Raw genomic sequence first — 20351 nt, 5'->3', positions numbered from 1 at the left:
TTAAATTTCTTTTGCTAGAATTTTTAGATTCTTTCGCCAAAGATAATGATGTCAAGGGCCGACGTACTTCCGTCAAGCATAAGATCGACGTCGGACAGAGTTTACCAATAAAACAAGCTCCTCGAAGACTCGCTCTCAACGCCCGAGAAGAGGTGAAGAAGCTTGTGGAAGACATGCTAATGAACGATGTGATTGAACCATCGTCTAGTCCCTGGGCCTCACCAATCGTCCTTGTTAACAAAAAGGACGGTTCCAAACGGTTTTGCATCGATTACAGGAAGCTGAACGATGAAATAAAGAAAGATTCTCACCCTCTACCCAAAATCGACGAGACACTCGACCTGATAGCTGGTGCAATTTGGTTCAGCACCATAGATCTTCAGAGCGGATACTGGCAGGTCGAAATGGATCCTCTAGATAAAGAAAAATCAGCTTTTGTGACGGGTTTAGGAGGATTATGGCAGTTCAAGGTTATGCCGTTTGATTTAAGTAATGCCCCGGCTACCTTTGAACGAATGATGGAGGCTGTTCTCCATGGGCTCACTGGTAAAATATGCCTCGTTTATTTAGACGATATAATAGTCTTTGGCAAGAACTTTGAAGAAGAAGTTCAAAATCTCAGACAAGTTTTCGCCAGGCTGAAGCAAGCAGGCCTAAAAATGAGCCCGAAAAAATGCCATTTGTTCCAGAAAGAAGTAGGCTTCCTCGGACATATCGTCTCAGCACAAGGTGTGAAGACCGACCCATCCAAAATCGAGAAGGTTTCTTCTTGGCCGACACCTAAGAATAAAGAACAAATTCAAAGCTTTTTAGGCATTTGTACGTATTACAGAAGATTTGTCAAAGGTTTCGCTAGTATGGCTAAACCTCTCCATCATTTAACTGGAATCAAGATTCCTTTTGACTGGACCCCGGAATGCGAAGAAGTTTTTAAGATATTAAAACGAAATCTTATTTCTTCGCCGATTTTGGCTTATCCAGAGGTCGAACTCCCTTTTATTTTAGATACGGATGCCTCTCTTTCAGGAATAGGTGGGGTTCTGTCACAAATTCAGGGAGGTCAGGAAAGAGTGATAAGTTATTTCAGCAGAGTTTTAAGTGAAACTGAGAGGAATTATTGCGTCACTCGTAGAGAACTTTTAGCTGTTGTTAAGACCGTAGTACATTTTCACCATTATCTGTACGGTAGGAGATTTTTGATACGTACAGATCATGCTTCTCTTAGGTGGCTACTTTCGTTGAAATCTCCCGAAGGTCAAGTAGTTGGATGGATAGAAAAGCTCGGTCAGTACGATTTTGACATTCGTCATCGAGCAGGAATTCATCATGGAAACGCCGATGCTCTCTCTCGAAGACCCTGCGAAGGAATGCCAGAGTGTAAACAGTGTGCACGATTAGAGAAAAACCGAGACCCCTCTCTTTTAATACGAAAGATTTCTCTCGGAAATAACCTGGAGGAATGGAGAAAATCACAACAAGAGGACGACACTTTGACTCAAGTTAAGTCTTGGAAGGAAGCCGAAACTCGCCCGGATTGGCAGGATATATCTTTAGCCGAGCCAGATTTGAAAATTTATTGGGCTCAATGGGACTCTATCCTTTTAATTGATGGAATTTTATACCGAAAATGGGAATCTGCAGACATAAAAGAAATCAGGTGGCAACTTTTGGTTCCCAGGACACGAGTTCGGGAGATTCTTGCTCTTCATTATGATTCTCCTGCAGGCGGACACTTCATACGAATTTTTGAGGTTTGAGAAATGAGAAATCTGTTTAAATGATGGGTGCTTGGAAGAAACGCAGCAGGTAGGTGGGAACATTTTATTTGATCACTTTTATTATTTCGTACACTAGGGGCTTCGCCCCTGCGCGCTTCGCGCGCCAACCCCATCTCGGCGCTACGCGCCTCGTTTCGTACATTAGAATTAACAATGAAATTTTTTTCTATCAACAGGTGATATGGCCAAAATAATTACGTCTCTAATATTTACTGTTATCTACCTATTCAATTTATCACACGTACAAAGATCATCGCCACTTTCAAGCAACTAAGCAACTTTCTCACTCTCTTGTGATTTCAGGTGGTAATATTGAGTTTTATCACTTTTGAAAATGAGACATTAAACCGAGCGTTCAAGAAATTTAAATATCTCACTATCTGTAATACGAATGTGAATCTCTTTTTTCTCGAAAATAGTTCAACAAAATTCACAAATAGTCGATAGTCAATGTATTTTTTCCGATCAATAAATTATTGCCACTACAATAAAAAATTTTCTAATGATTATCACAGTTCATTTCGCAAATTTTCAATGATGTTCAATTGAATAAATGAAGGGAACCTAATACTCAAATTGAAAATTTAAGTAATATTAGATTTATTAAAATGATTTCTGTATTTCACGTTAGTGCGGTTCGAAACAAAGAAAATCTAATCGGACGCGTAGAAACCAGGAACGTAGATCACATCCTATGACACGAATTGAAAATCAACTTTCTCAAAATGCGCCTTAACGTCACAATTAGCTTTAAGGACAATCATGTTTTAGAGTAGTGTCAGAAAATTATTACGAGGATATTGACTTATTGGGTTCAAGATTGTGTCCCTTATTCCATCAAAATAAATTAATATCTAATTTTTAACGAAGTTTATGAAGATTTTTTTCCAAATAATGTAATCCGATACAATATCTTGTTCATAGTCCTCCGAACATCAGCTTGTAACAAGGATATTTGGAAAGAGTCCCTTTGTTGCAAGAACCATTATGAAATTCTTGATTTTCAATTCGTGCTACTGAATAACTTCTGCGTTTCAGGTTCCATTTCCAATCTCAAAACGAGATTTTTTCTGCTCCAGACAATGCTAACATGAAATGCAGAAATAATTGCGGTAAATGGGGATTCACAAGCTTTCAGTCTTAGCGTAGGACCCTATAATAAGTGTAAAATAGAATTTGGTTTTAAGTTATCGTGCAACTAGCTAGCCAGATGACACCGTCAACTAAGATTGAATTTGAAGACATTTTTAACTGAAATTATTTAACAATTCTAGATTTAGATTGATTCAGTTTGCCCAGCAAAATTCAACCCTACAATCTAATTGAGGGCTTGAAAAACTATTTATCTGAATTCAATTCCAAAGACAGTAAAAGTAAGCTTCAAAATAAGATACCAAATTAAATGGTATAAAGTTTGAAAAACAATGCTGGTCAATAAGAATGCTTGAATTGCAATGGTGCACAGAATTATTCCTCGGTAGAATGAATTGGCAGCAACGGTTAAGTAACAAACTTATCGCTTGATCAAAGTAAAATGATGGGATATTCAGCCATCATCATCCGTAGTATATTCCGCTCTTCAATTTTGCCTTAACTGATGTTAAGAAGGTGGCGATGGCCTGATGAAATTCACTCTGGCATCTGATGTCTGACCGAACAACCAGGTTCGATGGTTATAATGATTGCACCGCTCGAGAAACCAGGATCCTTGCCACCTAAACGTTTTGACCATCAGGTGAGGCATAATTTTCCTCGTGTTAATCAAAGTTCAAACTTTGAGCCTGCTGAAAAAAAAACTAATTTTATCATTGAATCCATGTTAAAATATTGTAATAGTTGTTAGATTTTGTGGATCGATTCAGTAAATAAATACTCTCTTTCATTTATTATTAATAAAGAACAACTTAATTAGTCAATAACTTTGACGGTCAACTCATTTAATAAAGACTACATTGTGCCATGAGAGTCGACGACGAACAAGAAGAAGCAGCAGCAGTACAGACTCTCTCATCGATTCTCGATCTCACTAATACTAATACGCGCCGTATGCGCCTTACCTCCACTGCGCATACTGGGCTCTATAGTAATACATAGTACATAGTATGCATATATATAGTATTCTGAAATTACATTCTCAACAATAGTCAAAGATCACGTAATTAGAAATTTACCTACATGCTTCCATGCCTGACAAATTTAGTCCCGCTTTGGCAATGAATTATTTCGTACCTGAAAATATTTGAAGCTATTATTATCAGACAGGATTTTTGGTATTTTTTGATACAACTAATTTCCAATAAAATGCACAAAACATAAATCGTTAATGAGACGCATTTTTAATTTTATGTAAATAAAGAATCTGTTCACAATAAACGTTGTTTTTACTTACCTACCTCTGTTTGTCCAGACTCCCACTTGTTAATGACATTTCACATTGAATTTCAGATTTCTTCTTTCAATAAATAACACCCAATTTCTGTATCATTTGATATTTGCTTTTCCGTTGAATTCTTCATTGCGTCGGTTGAATATCTTCCAATATCGACTGCGGCATTGCTGAACGATACTGTTCTTCTTAAACAATTCACGTTACGTAAAAATAAACAGCAGCATAACCTCAATCCACGGCTTTACGCGCAAGAGATTTACAGCTTTAGTTTCATTTTATGTATGTTGGCGCTCTGCTCAGCAGACGAAAACATCGCCGCAAATTTTAATGGTGAATTTCTCATAGGGTACACTGATTCGATCTGGGAATTTTGCTCGGGTAAACGTTACCACGTAATTTCAGTCACCGAAACTTGGCTTCATGCCAATATAATGAGTCAACCAGTAACTTTAGATAATTATTATCTACTACAAAATGACCAAATCGGAAAATCGGGTAGCGGTGTAGCCATCTAAGTGCACAACTCTCTCCAGTCCAAAATTCTAGCCGCTTCCCTTTCCCCATTCTCCAATGACAGAACTTATTTTAGAGATCAGTCTTGAACATCATAAAAACTTTATTTCATTTATATATCGCAGGCCCAAAGGCATACTTTAGGAAGGATTTATAGATGAGATGTCTAATTTCCCCCATAACTACGGCAATATTATCATAACCGGAGTCTTAAATTGTTACTTGAGCCATAAAAATTTTGAAGCCGACTACCTGCGTCACATCGTTTTCAGCTACTTTCTGTACCTCGTTCCGTTTGGTAACACGCACCATATGGTACACTCTGAATCTTGGTTAGATGTAACGATAATAGATTCTACTAAAAACTTGGATCTTTTACTAAATCATCAATGCCCTTTGTTTCAGGGCGTGATTTGATTGAATTTTAGTTTAAATTGCCTGTTTTAAATCGAGAGAATCGCGTGATCAGGTATCGAGATTTTCGTAACCGCGATAGCTCAGCTCTGGGCGACGAGCTACACTTCAGTATCACCAATTTCCTTAGATAAATTGAAGTCAACTCTGATGCTCAAGCAAATTCCCTTTGCGGTTCAATTGTGGGCACACTTGATGGTCATGCATCCTTGATAAGCGCGCGAGATTCAGCGGCCACCCGCCGGACGGTTTAATCGAGAGCTTAAGCAATACATTCGAGTTTGCAACAACCTCTACTCATCAACAAAACGCTTAAGCTCTCTCGAGTAAGTGGCCCAGTATCAGGAAATGCGCGGAGTCATTAAGGCGGATATTAAGAAAACTGAACATATTTTCTTCAAACAGCGATTTTCCAACCTCCCTGTCGTGTCCGATGTCAGAGCTGAAGCAACTGGGGCGTACCGGTTCGACAAGCTCAGGGTCCTCACCTCTGCATCATTTTGAGATCCAGCAATTAAACGAGTACTATAACTCTATCAGTTCAACTCAGCCTCCATGCTCTGATTCTGAATTGCAAAAGTTACTCGGAAGGATGAAATCTCGAGTACAGTCGCAGTTCTCCTTCTCACCTATCTGAGAGTCCCCAGTCCACAGAAAACTTACGTTCTAACTCACCAAATCACGCGGACACAGTCCTAACGGTATTCATCTATCGCACATCAAAAATCATCTAGCCCTTCTCCCTCCTTATTCAACTGAGCTTTTCAATTGTTCCTTCCGCAACTGCTTGTTCTCAGAGGTCTACAAATTGACTTTATTATTTCCTTGAATGATTGCAATCCTCCCGCCTCTGAGTATGACATAAGACCCGTTGCTAACTTAACTCACCTGGTAAAGGTTTTTGAAAAGATCGTCGCTAATCAACTAGTACCGTATTCCGAAGAAGACTCGCTTCATTGTTCCGATGCATTCTGGCTTCCGTGAATTACACAGAACGCAATAAGCTTTGCTGAAGGTATTGAAAGATACATGAAAAGCTTTCGACATCCGGTGAGTCATCATACTCGTCTCATTCGACTTTAGCAAAGCTTTTGACAGTATTAATCTTCAGCTGCTGTTGGCCAAACTGTTACATTGTGGATTATCGAGCGAGACAGTAATGTGGTTTCATTCCTACCAATCAGACAAATCGCAGGCAGTTTGGGATCTTTAGGGAAATCTTTCCAGCTTTTTACCTAATCATTCAGGCGTGCCTCAGGGTTCTGTTTTAGGGCCTCTACTCTTACTACTCTTCATAAATGATATTGGTCAGGCTCTGAAACATACTGAGACGGGACGCCTCGCCGGCGACCGGCACCTGACAGTCAACCCAAGCCCACAAATATTATGCTTGTCGGCGACAATTCCAAATTTTACTACACACTCGGTGACCCCACCACGTACTGACAAACCAACCAAATCACGCGATTTACCATGCTCCCTCCTCAAGGGACACGGCCAATCACACTTCCCCGAATTTGCGAAACCATACGCCACAACGGGTATAAAAGTCGAGCACAAAGGTGTCTCGACATCTATCGTCTATCGTCTCACTAGCAGTAGGTCAATTATTAGGTCCAAGTACGGACACATCAGAACATCCGCTTGCCGGATCATCATATACCAATGAGCAACTTGCAGTCGACACAAGCCTTCAATTACGAGGCAAGGATTCGTTACTCCAAGGACCCTCGACCACCACTCTCTATCGAAGGAGGGTATTCAACGTAGATAACGAATTCGTCCTTTTCTTAATAAAACTCCTCGGGTATTAGGGAGCCGTGTCTGGATAAAGCCCAGCATTGCATCTGACGTTAAACTTCAGATACAGTGTTGGTCTCAGAATCTTTTGACCCATAGGCAGGGCCCCTGAACCTCTAAAGAGCCTCCTGCATTGCGTCAGGCCGTCTTCATACAGGCGACGGTATAATTGCGTAGAATTCCCGTCCTTCCGACAACCACAATATCACGTAAATAATATCCCGTATTGCCGTTTGCGAAGCGAAACATTATCCATACTAAATAATCACTCATCAACGAAGGTTTTCCATCGTCAAAGCTTTATGAATTATTTGCATGTGTGAAGCGATCCCACGAATTAAATAAGATTTCTTAACATTACGAAGCCTTTGTATCGGGCTAAGAAAAAGGTGAATTCACAAACATTCTTTCTGTCTTACATCCCACTTCTTGGGGACGAAACATTTAATTATTATTAATTAAATATTTCCCTTCTGAAAATAAATTTCTCGCCTCACGACTCCATCGTTTATTACGATTACTCTGTGTCTTGCTTCACAAGCACAGAACAAGTTTGACCCTCAACCGTTCATACAACCTGTGATGATGGGTTTATTTCACTCGAGCTATGGCTCATGAGAGTGATGAAACACCTTCTGAAGCTATCTCTGAATAAACCATTAAGGGTCAAACCATAGTCACCTCTTCCAGGAATTCATCAAATAATTAATAAATAAACTTTCCACTTTCACTCCGAGTCCAGAGACCGAATTCTGCTTTTCTCCTCAGGAGAAGAGAAATTCATAACCAAATAATCGAGTTTATTCACAATCACTGAATTATTTCACATCACGTGCATACAAATCGCGATATTTAGCGCTCAAGTAAACTTGAAACGTTTAAATACCAAATACCTAACTTCTGTAGATGATCTGCAAATCTTCATTTACACATTACCCTGCGATATCCTTGCCGCGATTAGTAAGATTTGCGATGATGCTGACGCTGTTTCAAGTTGGGCGCGCAAGGAATGGCCTGCAGCTGAATTTTATGAAGGTTAAGGCTATCATTCTTAGTAGCAAGCCCTACCTAGACCAGCTGCGCCCATTGGATATTGCTCCCTTAGCAATAAACGGTCAACCCGTGCCCTATGTCTCGTCGATGGCGTTCGGAATTTCGGTGTACAGCTGTCCGCCCACTTTTCTTGGAATAGTCACGTAGCTGAAGTCTCGACGAAGGTGTTCACTACTTTACACAGGCTGAATTACCACAGCGAAATCCTCTCTCCGTAGGTCAAGATCTTGCTTGTCGACACATTAATTCTACCCCACATCGATCATTGTTGTTTGGTCTACCACGATTCAACAAGCTATCTTAACCTCGAACTCCAACGCCTTGTAAACTCCGGAATTGGATTCATCTTTAACCTGCGAAGGGACGTTCATATCACGCCGTATCGCCTCAAATTAAATTGGCTGTCGGTAATGAATCGTCGTTTGTTTTTCCTAGGCTCCTTCCTTTTCCAGATTCTGGCAAAGTTCCCTCCATCGTTTCTGCGGGAGCTCTTTCTGTATCATGATCCCGAATTACGCCATTCCTCCAGGCTCATGCTGTCTAATAACGCATCGTCATTTTGTATCCCGAACCATAGGACATCCTGCTACCACCGCTCATTTCTTCTTTTCTTCACTCACCCTTGGGATAGCCTACCGTCACCCTTGAATGAGTCGCCTTCAACAGATATTTTTAAAGCATTGCTCTCCAGCCACCTTCAGTCGATCGAGGCAGCCTCTGTAATAATGTTTACCCAGTAAAAGGCTTTGAGCATCAAGTGCGTTAACAATCCCCACTCATTAGATCACAAACTTTATTCTTGTTACAATTGCCCATCACAGCTCTAAGTTGTACCTTCAACCATCGTTAACGCTTACATTCCTAACCCATTCAATGTAATTTAAGGTATTTCAATTGATTTATTATCCATTCTTCATTTGCATTGTACCCAGGTTAATTGCGATTAGTTGTTCACCAGCATCGACTCACCGCCTAAGCTTTTCCTGGCACCACCCGCCGCTACTTTGCATCGTACTCACCTAGGTTGCGTCGCCATCATCTCCGCTAGATCAAACCCGTTACCTGGATAATAACTAGTTTCTTGAATTATTTTTAACTTACTTCTTAATCTATTCATCGCTTATACCTCCTACCGTCATCATACTGCTCGTCTACTCTACCTTTTTACCATTTCCACGCATTAGTGCATTTGTTAGGACATTGACATCATTCATTCCCATTCACTCGCCTGCTCATATTGCTATTTTAATATTTACTACTGCTTACTTTTATAACAGCTCTATGTAAATGCTATTCTAAATTATTTTTATGTACTGCAACGCTAATTTCTGTTACCCTCAGATGAGAACTTACCGTTGACACTTTAACGCGATCCTCCAATTATTCTGAACTACTACACTATAATAAAAGGATATACGTTGGGTGCTAGACGCTTTAGCGTCGAATTTCAAACAATACGAAAAAATACAATAAATAACTGGAGTACCCGTTGTACGGCTGGCTGGGTACTCACGTGAGCTGGTAGAGTGTTGGTATTCAAGGCAGCTGACACATTCAAGTCAGTCAAGTTAGATGGCAAAGATACCGTTAGTTATTAAATCAGGCAATAACAGGTCATAGAAATTTCGATAGAATAGAATTAAATGGTAGCTTTGAACATGAGATGATAGTTAACAGAGAGAACTGAGCGAAGGTCGGGGGAAGCGATAAAATGCGAAAATTTACTGAAAATTACCCGTCACTGGGTGACATGATTTTACCCGATTTCCAAAGAATGACGCTACGCGAATTATTACTCTGTTAATTTAAAGCGAGTGTCAGAATTTTATTGCAAATCGATAGATAACAAAATGATGATAGCTCAGGAGATAATAACAGAAGCATAAATATACTTTCGAGAAAATACAAAATTATGAGAGTGAAAAATTCAGCGAAAGGTTTGCATAGCAAAGGATACTAAGTAAAAGCAATACAGAATTGTCAATAACAATAGAATCAGTATGGTAGTATTTAGTGGCTGAATCTACGCTCGGGTGTACTTCAAGAAACTCGATTTATAGTAAAATACATGTACAATACCGAATATAATATAGCAAGCGATACAAGAAACAAAATATAGTAAGCACTACTAGCACAGAAAATGAATAAGAAATCAAAGCAAAGATAGCTCAAGATACGGCAGAAATTTACAGAAGCAGACTAATAGAAATTTACAGATAATCAGAGAAATTCATAAATAGGAAATAATTACTTATTCGGTAGTTACGAGTTCGTTCAAAGACACGGAATTAATTAATTATTGAAATCATGCAGTCACACGACGGCTTAACGCAACTCAGAGTCCTGGACCATGATTCACACAGAAACTGGCATCACACGATGCAACTAAGAAAAGATAAATACTATAAGAAGGAAAATAGAAATTATGAGCAACTTCGTAACGATGCAACAAAAAGGCAGAAGCCTTTACCTCAGCCGGTGTCTCGGACACACAACCACTGATTCTTATTTGAATTCAACTTATCAGTAGCAAAGAAAATGGTAAGAAGGAAGGTGATCAAAAGGGGAGAAAGAAGCTAAGCGATAATGCAAACGGTATTGGAGTTGTGAGAAAACGGTAGCAATAAAACAAACGATAGCGATAGCGGTAACGGAAAAAGGACAGGTAACTGAAGGAAATCAAAACAAGAGCAAGGTAGTAAGTATCATCGGTAGTTGTTGATCCCTTGGTGGTCGGGATCGTCGTCCTAGTAACTTGTTTGCTTGCGCCGGAGCGCGAAATTATAGAATTTACAAAGAGAGAATTAAGCTAGTAGTTATTGCCTATTTTCTATTGAGATCGGTTGGAGTACCCCGCCGGAGACGCGTTTTCCAGAAGTTTCCTTCAGTTTTGTGCCCTTGTGACAAGCAGTCCTGAGACGCCATGTTACACTACAATTCGTTATAATTTACTCACTTTACCTCATTATTTTGTTACATGTCCCTTTTCTTTTCTGTCTTACTCCTAGCTTACCTTTTGGCCTATTTCTACGCTGCCACAGGCCACCGCCATTATTGTATGTAAAAAAATATCATCCAAAGCTTAGCACAGGTAAAGATTTCGCGGCATGTACGCCACGTAAGTTCTCGGTTACGGTTCCGGGTGGCCGAGGTCAGTAAAAATCCGGCGTCACAAAGTCGAGATTCTATCGTATCGTGAACCTTGACCTCTCGGCGTTACCATTCGAAATTTGCGATAGGATCGGAGGTGGTGATCTTTAACATGCGTCAATAACACGTAATGTTAGATACTAAATCAAATCGGTTCGTTTAGTTAACTGAATTTTTCCAATAGAAAACAGTCTTAATATCAATTTATTGTTCCAACACTATTAAAATAATTGCCATGATTGCCAGGGAATGTCGTATGAGTGACCATAATCAAAAAGAATAGTAACGCGTACAAAATTCCCAAGTTACAGCCGCAAAACTGGTTTTGATTATGCTCCTAAATCTTCATATTTTTCGGTTATAGAAAACAATTGCGATTATTGAAAACTGTTTATTATCACCGCAATCAAGTATCTCTCTCCATGAAATCAAAAATGAATGGAATATAATCAGATTATGTCAAAGGTTTTATAGTATCTCAGTATTCTGTTTAACGATAATCAGAAATATTTACCCACTAAGAATTTTAGTTTTGTTCAAAGGTCAGGGTCACCAAGTGGCAGAACTGGAAGTGCGGGAGCCGGTCCTGGAGGTCAGCAGCAGCAGCAGCAGCAACTCTTAGCGGCGCAAGGATCGACGGTCGTGGCTATCGCAGAAGAAGTTAGAAGCAAGCCCAGGAGCCGAAGTCTGATTCGACGGGCCTCAAGGAAGACGAAGCAACAAATCAGAGACGCCCATGCTGATGATTGTAATATATCATAAGAGGATTGTCGGCCGGTGTGAATCTACGGTGGAAGTGTTACGGAACTGAAAGGAACTACAGGATCTCGGTATGCGATTTGATTTTTTCGATGCAGGGTGGTCAACGCTGAAAATTGTGTTGCAAGATTTAGAAGATAGAGAATTATTATTCTTTGTTATTTTTTGATACTTTCATGAAGGACCGAATTTGCTACGTTAACTAACAATAAGCTTTTTTCAAGTCTGAAAGAACCCATAGTAAGGATGAATGGGCTATGGAATCTGAATTAGAAGGTAGAAAAAGGAAAAAAACTTCCAAAAAATCTTCAACATTGTTATTTGTGTCAATGATGGTGAACGCGAATAAAACAACATTCCTACTATGCGATATAAGTCAATTTGACAGAGAAACCGGGTGGATAGTAAAGTGGGTAAAAAAATTAAGCACGCATATTTTTGGTTGTGTGAAACCTGGTTTCTAAGGGCTCAATTCACACTCAACAATTGCGAATTTTTTGATTCATTATGTTTGCCTTGTGTCGAGACCCCATAAAAATTTGAATTGCGGTTGAACGTTTAGGGAAAACAGTCATTCCTGAATGGGAAAATGTACTCTCAAAAATGAGAGATTATCGTTGTTCTAATAAGAAAAATCCGGTAACACTCTCACCTTTTAGCGGAAAATGCAATGAAAAATCGTTCATTGGCAAAATCACAACATTTGTTATACTCATTTGTTACAGCAATTATTGAGTATTGAACAGTCTGATAGTAGTTATCTTAAATTTTCTCAATTGCACATAATGGCAAAAAATACGGTGTGGGTGAAATAGTTTCTTCATGCCTCCTGCTATCATATAATCGTTATTGTAGCTGGAATCGATTGTACAAAAACTCAAACTATTTAACTCCATTTTTTTAGGTTCATAGTTCACTCATATTCGTCATTAGTGGGAGTCATACTGTAAATAACACATAAGGTTATAACGGCGTGCACATTTCTGGTACCCACCAGCAAAAAGATGGAATTTTCCAAAGAAACGGTATTTGTTGCGGTTTGTAGATGATCATGTTCCATTCAAAAGAGAAATAACAAAATATAATTTTAATGGTGACATCTGACTTGTTTTCTAGGGAATATCAATGGTCGGTCATCCCTCCTAATAGAACATCTCGACTGGACTTGCGCTAACTCGTCTAGAGAGTAAAGTAAATGAAAAATGTTGACTCCAAAAATGTTTGTCCTCTCACCTAGTTTATCTGTGAATACAATCAATATAGACATTGATTGGACTTCTTTCTTTTTTATTTTCAAAGCCTTAATTGTAAAGAAAACAAACATTATGACAGCTTCAAATTTTTTCTGTAGTGATCCAGTTATAAGTATTTAGCTGATTATGTTATACATATGAGGTAGTCCACACCATTTCACCTAATCGGTGAAGGTCACCGACGCCGATCTTGGTGTCAATTTTTTTCGCAATTCGTCTATCGAAAAAAAAGAACACGTGTTCGACCATTTTTCGATTAGGCCACCTGTGTCGATTTTATGAATTTTCCGATTTTTCAACTTTTTCGAAACAGACTTTTTTCAACTGGCTCTATCTTGAAGAGCTTTCATTCTTTTCAAAAAATGATGCAAGTATAAAATGTGTCAATAAGTCCGAGCTTCCTGAAAAAAAAATTTGAAAATTTTTCCAACCACATAATTCTAAAATTTTTTCGAAAAAAAAAAATCAAAATTTTTTGAATTGCAACACCTTCGATTTTCCTGAAACTTTTTACTTGCATTCGACCAGTTACAATCAAGTTTTCCTCCAAAGGAAATTATGGACTTCCGATTCGTTCAGGAGTTACACCTTCGTAAGTGCCGAAAAATTGGAAATATTTTATGGAAATCAATCTTAACTTCGATCAGACAAGTTTTCATGTTATAAAAATACATGTTTACTGAAAAAAAAAAATTCAAGAAAATTTTCAAATATAAATACAAAATTGTATTTATATTTAGAAATTTTCTACCTGAAAATATATTTGGCATAGAAAAGAAAAATTGTGATCTCGTTTTTATTTATATTGTTTGGGATATTCCGAAAAGTTTTTTTTTTCAGCAAACATGTATTTTTATAACATGAAAACTTGTCTGATCAAAGTTAAGATTGATTTCTGTAAAATATTTTCAATTTTTCGGCACTTATGATGGTGTAACTCCCGAACGAATCGGAAGTCCATAATTTCCTTTGGAGGAAAACTTGATTGTAACTGGTCGAATGCAAGTAAAAAGTTTCAGGAAAATCGAAGGTGTCGGAATTCAAAAAATTTTGATGTTTTTTTTTTCGAAAAAATTTTAGAATTATGTGGTTGGCAAAATTTTCAAATTTTTTTTTCAGGAAGCTCAGACTTATTGACACATTTTATACTTGTATTATTTTTTAAAAAGAATGAAAGCTCTTGAAGATAGAGCCAGTTGAAAAGAGTCTGTTTCGAAAAAGTTTAAAAATCGGAAAATTCATAAAATCGACACAGGTGGCCTAATCGAAAAATGTTCGAACACATGTTCTTTTTTTTCGATAGACGAATTGCGAAAAAAATTGACACCAAGATCGGCGTCGGTGACCTTCACCGATTAGGTGAAATGGCGTGGAATCCCTCATATACTGCAATAATTATCCCAAACTTTTGTCATCATTCTTCAGAGGATACATCTTTTCACTGAGAAAAATTCTAATCGACTAGAAACATTGGTAGATACGCATTTGAATATCTATTTTTGAAAGAAATCAGGTATAAGATACTATACAAGGAGCATTTCACGTCAAATCGAACGGTTTGAAAAATTTTGATTCTTGATTTCCTCAATTTTTTGATATTTTTTAGTACCGCTAATAAGAGTCTTTCTGGTGAATTTTGAGGTTTTTTTACTTATTAGGATTTATTACTTCTTAAAAAAATACCAAATTTTCCACAAAATCGCTCTTTGTTTGGTTTTTTGTTCATAACTTTCTTAACAATGGTCCAAATGAGTTTCTTTTTCTTTCAAATCTTTGTTTTTAGATGGTCTTTACAGAAAAAAATATAAAAGAAATATTTAAAGTGTTTCTGATTAAGATTTTTGAGTTTGAAATTTTAAATCATGTTTTGGAAAGTGGGTGTCGCTTTCGATATTTTTGAAATTTTTTTATTTATAACTACTGTTCTTTCAACAACTTTTATGCCAACATGTTTCAAAAAATATAAACAAGTTTCAAATTTTAAACAAAGAAAATATTATGGTGATCGAGACACGACAGAAATTACCTGGGCAAAACGGATACCCGAACAAGACCATTCGATTATTCAATTGACTTAAGAATTATGTAAAAAAATATTCTAAGCCTTCATAGGATGTACAGGATTCATACGCCCGTCCTAAACACTCACTAGGTACATTGGATCCAGTCTTCTTGCAAAAGCTCAGTGCGTTCAAGCCTTGTCTTGAGTCAGGAACTGAAAAAAGTAGCCAAGATTAATATCTACGATTCGAGAATAAGTTTTGTAATCATACATTTAAACCGACTAAACGCGAGTGCTTTCAAACTAATCTCAATTTGTTTGGGCTTATTCTACCGTTTGACTAGATCTTTACAAGTTATCTCAAAATGTTTAAGATGTCTTGTCTTGTTTCATAATATAGTTATAATGCACAAGTATAATTGTTAACGAACATCTATTGTACCGTACTTACGCAAATCTATTTTGTCAATTTCGGAGACAATGACTATTTGTAAAGACTTCCTTCAGGTGATTTATGAATATCTCTATGATGTACAAAATAAACTCAAACAACATTGGAATCGACTTACGAATACCAGATTTCAATCAATTTGAACATTTCAATCATATAAAACCTTTTCTCAAATGGTTGATATGCTAGCTTGTGTCATTCGAATTTTATTAGATATATTTCTGCTGCATAGAATAGATATTGTGTCATTTGAGTTTATATCATTCTTGCAATTAATATTGCTTAAAAGTTTGTAAACGGTTTTGTCTTTTTCCCCCTGATTTTAGATTCAGATTCTAACAATCCATTCATCCTCAATCTCTCACCTAAAATGATGCAACTTCGCTGATTTTTATTAAATTCAACTATTATAGAAGTTATGTCGCCAAAGTTTTAGTCTTCGAACCTAAAGATCTCTTAAAAACCTTTCATATGCTCATGCCTGTTACTTTGAATTCGCATAAACAACATAATTTTAAGTTCATATTTGCAAAAAATTTGGATCGGAAAAATTGTTGGATTGAACTTTTCCAGTCAATCAGACATTGCCCTATATGTGAAAAGTTCGAATTCTATAGTCACTCTAATTCCTGCTTCTTTATTTAATAATCTAAAATTCAATACTTCATATGTAAGACAATTGAACTTTTCCACATTATAAGAAGATGAGTTGAAGATGAGATGAATACTTTAAGATATTTTATTTCATAGAACTACTATACTTGAACTTACTATAAATAGTTTTATGCGAGAAAAATATCTAATTTGAGCACTTTTCCGGACGTGTTTGAAAACGGCTTTGCTAGGGCTGAGGCGAGTGCCATCACGTGTTTCTATAATGACCGTAGGTACATTGGCTTATGGTGAACGCGGAGTAACGTGAAGTCAGATAACCTTCCAAACGTTATAGAATTTTTTACAGGTCATTTGTTTTAATAAATCCAAGTGCTTAAAACTTTTTTATCCGCTGTGCTATAATTTCAAAAAAACTTTCTAGTGATAGCTGTCAAATATTTTCCTCTACATCGTCTCTCGACCCCGTTAGAACTAAGCTACCAATAAGTTATTTCAGTTGTGAATCTACAATATATGGGCTGAAATTCAGAATCGTTTGAAATTGCAACGTTTGGACCTTGCATAGAGGCATCTTTCATTTTTCATCAATAGTTGGGTTATCGAAATTTAGAAGTGCAAACAATTTCCGAATCAACATATAAGTTTTGACTGAATTACGATGTTTGATCAGTTTGTTCCCGGACTTCTCCAGATTTTTTGAAAGGTGTGATATTTCGTTAACTTTTAGGAAACCCCATTCTTATCTGAATTGGTACTTTTCAAAATAAGTTGTACAATAATAGAGTACACAAAGATAATTAGATTCATTAACGCTCAAATTTATTCACAAACCAATTTTACGCGTTTCGAATTCTTGGACAACTTTTAGTAGATAATAAGACCCAATTTTTCTGAAAACGGTAATATGTGTATCTATATTTTCTGACATAGAGTCATGCACCCGTTGGAAAATGATAACCATTATTTTTTTGTGTATAATAATTTACTTTCCTAACTTTTGTAATATGTTGTAGCTAGTTTCACCCCTTTTTCAGCGGAGGCGTAAGGAAATTACATTAACACTGCCACATCGTTATATGGCGCCTCGGTATATCGGGGTTGAGGAGGTGATATTTAGGAAGGTATAAATGCCCTGGTTACCTAAGATTCAATACGCGGCTTTGGTCAGCTGAGCTCACTAGAGTTAAAATTTATACTGCACGATGACTCTGAAAAATGCCTGCCCCCTACCTTAACTAAAAGGGCTTCGGAAAAAAGTTGCAGAATTTTCAAAGAATGCCTATGTACTCGTTACGAAATGCATTCATAAAATTTATTTAAAAAAAAAATACATTTCCAATTTTGCGAAATAGTTGATAGTTTTTAAAATTAGTACTGACAGTTTTGCGGCTGAAATAACGATGAGAGGCGAGGGAACGGTTCGATAGAATTTCAGCCATCTCCTACAAATAATATATGTATATGGCACAGGAATCGCGCTGTTACGTCCCAGTCGATAACTACTGCGGCGTCCTCTCTGCACCCTACCCTTACCAACCTGCAGTTACTATAAGAGAGCCTTACGCACTCTTACCATAATTTTTACAATTAGAACAATACCGACATACACGGTTACTATCGTAACGTACAATACCGTTGTGACGTTAATTCTTACACTCCATTTTGCCTGTTATTTCATCAGCCAAGCTCATATCTATGAAGCATTAGGCACCGTATATATAATTTTCACAATTGACCATTATATCTTTCACATTAGCTTTCACATAAAACCCTTCATTTACGATCTCATTTGAAATAACTCGAAGTGATAAACACTTGCAATAGATTTCAAACTTATCATTCAATTCAGATAACTTCGCAGACTAAACACAAGAAACGTGCGATGAGAAATCATGGATAGCTCAGAGACAGATAAGCCCTTATTCTTAGAACTAGGGAGAGCGCCTTTGTTTTAAGGCGATGTGACTAACCTGTGCATCACCGCTTTCTTTATTCATATTAATCACTAATCAAAAATCTTACCCCCAAGTATTAATCAGCCCGGGCCAATCATTCTAATCCCACAAGAAACCGCGGCTCTTTTGAACTCTTCCTGCTTTTCCACCAATTCAACCCCGGTTCAAGCACAGGATAGAGTACAATTTCAGAATTCTTAGAGAAGAGATTTAAGCACCGAATAGTACAGATCAGAAATTTACAGGAAACATAGAATCAAGTCGTAGAATAATTTAACTCTGAATCTCCAAGAATTAGTAACAGTTTGTGTAACAATTGTAAGCCTAACTATTGAGAACTTGAACGAGATTGTGTAAATAAATTTATATTAAACCCAAATGTTGTTATACATAATTATTTCAGTCATGCATAGTGATGGTTGTCTGGACCAAAAACTTAAAAAACTCTTAGAATTTGGATGAACTGAACGAGAAGAACTGACGGGCTGATCAGCAGATTTCCAGGATTCATATACATTAGACTACGTAAGTCAAGAGTACAACTAAATCACGCAGCGAATAAAGAACAAGGAATCTTGGGTAGCTGGGCAGCATGACTTGTCTAAGGGGAGTTCCATACGCAATGTGCAATTGATTGTCCACACCCCTTCCGATTTGTCTCAAACTTGGTCTAGTTAATTAATGGGTTGTAAAAAAAATTCCCCTAAATGACAAAAATTTTACCTTTTACAAGTTGCGAGTTACATCAAATCCAAAACTTGTAATTATTTTTTTCACATCGCTGTAGCTCCCAAACTGTACGTCTGGGCCACACAATCAAGTGGGACAAAAGTTGTGTAATTTTATATAGTTTTTGATGGTTTTGCGGGACAAAGTCTATTTCGAGTTCGAGGTAAAAAGAAATCGGAAAAACGTGATTTTAAGCTCGTTCCCCAACTTTTTTTCGGCTCAAAGTTTTATCATAAAATGCGGCTATTTTTTCCGCAAATTTTTCTAAAAAAAAAGTCACGGGACTCAACTGGTTAAAAAGATATGAAGGTTTTTTTGAATCTAAAGGTTTAAAGGTTTCTTTCATGCATGCGACTGCGACAACTGTCGCGCGGCGGAAATACGCTGATTGGCCAATTGGTCAGATATTGACGGGGATTAGGCGTACTTTTGTCTCATGTGGAGTATTTTTTGTCGCCCGAAAGTAGATCCGAGATGAATTTTCGTGCGATAGAATTCTATCTAGCATGCGACGAAGCCTGCAAACGGTAGAAAACACGACGCACATGGAAAAGGTTAGTAGATTTTCAAGTAGATTTATGATATAAATATTCAATTCTAGCCACTTAATGGAAGTGACCAATATAGTAATGATTATCAGAAGTCCAAACTACATCGTCGAACGGATATATTTTATACACGTGACGAGATTCTTGTCGTCAGCGTCGCTTCGTCGCGCGATAGTTGTCGCAATCGCATGCGTGAAAGAAACCTTTAACCTTTAGATTCAAAAAAATCTTCATATCTTTTTAACCAGTTGAGTTCCGTGACTTTTTTTTACGAAAATTTGCGGAAAAAATAGCCGCATTTTATGATGAAACTTTGAGCCGAAAAATAGTTGGGGAACCAGCTTAAAATCACGTTTTTCAGATTTTTTTTACCTGGAACTCGAAATAGACTTTGTCCCGTAAAACCATCAAAAAGTACATAAAATTACACAACTTTTGTCCTACTTGATTTTTTGGCCCGGACGTACAGTTTGGGAGCTACAGCGATGTGAAAAAAATAATTACAAAATTTGGATTTGGTGTAACTCGCAACTTGTAAAAGGTAGAATTTTTATTATTTAGGGGAATTTTTTTTACAATCCATTAATTGACTAGACCAAGTTTGAGACAAATCGGAAGGGGTGTGGACAATCAATTGCACATTTCGTATGGAACTCCCCCTATACCTTTTCAAACATTACCTTAGCTGTTGGTAAATTTCTCTTCAAGGCTCATTCCTGCACCAGCCACTCGTACGTAATAAGCTATCTCTTTCGACCACTATGCAGCTCCATCCATACTACGCGACTATGCGTGAGTGAGCAGTGAGCGGGTCTACAATGACAGCATAGCGCGAGGTAGGCGAGGTAGGTATTCATATCGCGGTTCCCCTTCTCTACAGTCCCGATAACTGCGATATAACGAGGTGGCACTGTATGTATTTATTGCCTGGTAATATTTGCA

At 37.5% G+C, this 20351-nt stretch overlaps 1 protein-coding gene and 1 long non-coding RNA gene across 6 annotated transcripts in view; one reads left to right on the top strand and one right to left on the bottom strand.

Moving 5' to 3' along the window:
• The window catches only part of LOC124186190 (GTP-binding protein Di-Ras2), a 331250-nt gene that overhangs the window by 309026 nt on the left and 1873 nt on the right, over positions 1-20351 (top strand). For 3 of the 5 annotated variants that reach the window (XM_046577673.1, XM_046577676.1, XM_046577672.1), the window contains one exon: positions 11628-11927. In XM_046577673.1, coding sequence (XP_046433629.1) covers positions 11628-11859 — 232 coding nt within the window. In that variant the 3' untranslated portion in view covers positions 11860-11927. Of the gene's footprint in view, positions 1-11627; positions 11928-18535; positions 18853-20351 lie in introns of those variants that run through there. The other 2 variants (XM_046577675.1, XM_046577677.1) reach the window with 2 other exon arrangements.
• LOC124186194 lies at positions 12102-20275 on the bottom strand. Its single transcript, XR_006871591.1, has 3 exons — positions 20090-20275; positions 15259-15324; positions 12102-13098 (listed from the first exon to the last, which is right to left on the bottom strand). It is a non-coding gene; the product is annotated as an uncharacterized LOC124186194 (long non-coding RNA).

The sequence above is a fragment of the Neodiprion fabricii genome, chromosome 7, assembly GCF_021155785.1.
Source record: "Neodiprion fabricii isolate iyNeoFabr1 chromosome 7, iyNeoFabr1.1, whole genome shotgun sequence".
Classification (NCBI taxonomy): domain Eukaryota; kingdom Metazoa; phylum Arthropoda; class Insecta; order Hymenoptera; family Diprionidae; genus Neodiprion; species Neodiprion fabricii.
Note: the sequence above shows the minus strand (reverse complement) of the source record. Positions and strands in the feature narration are given on the sequence as shown.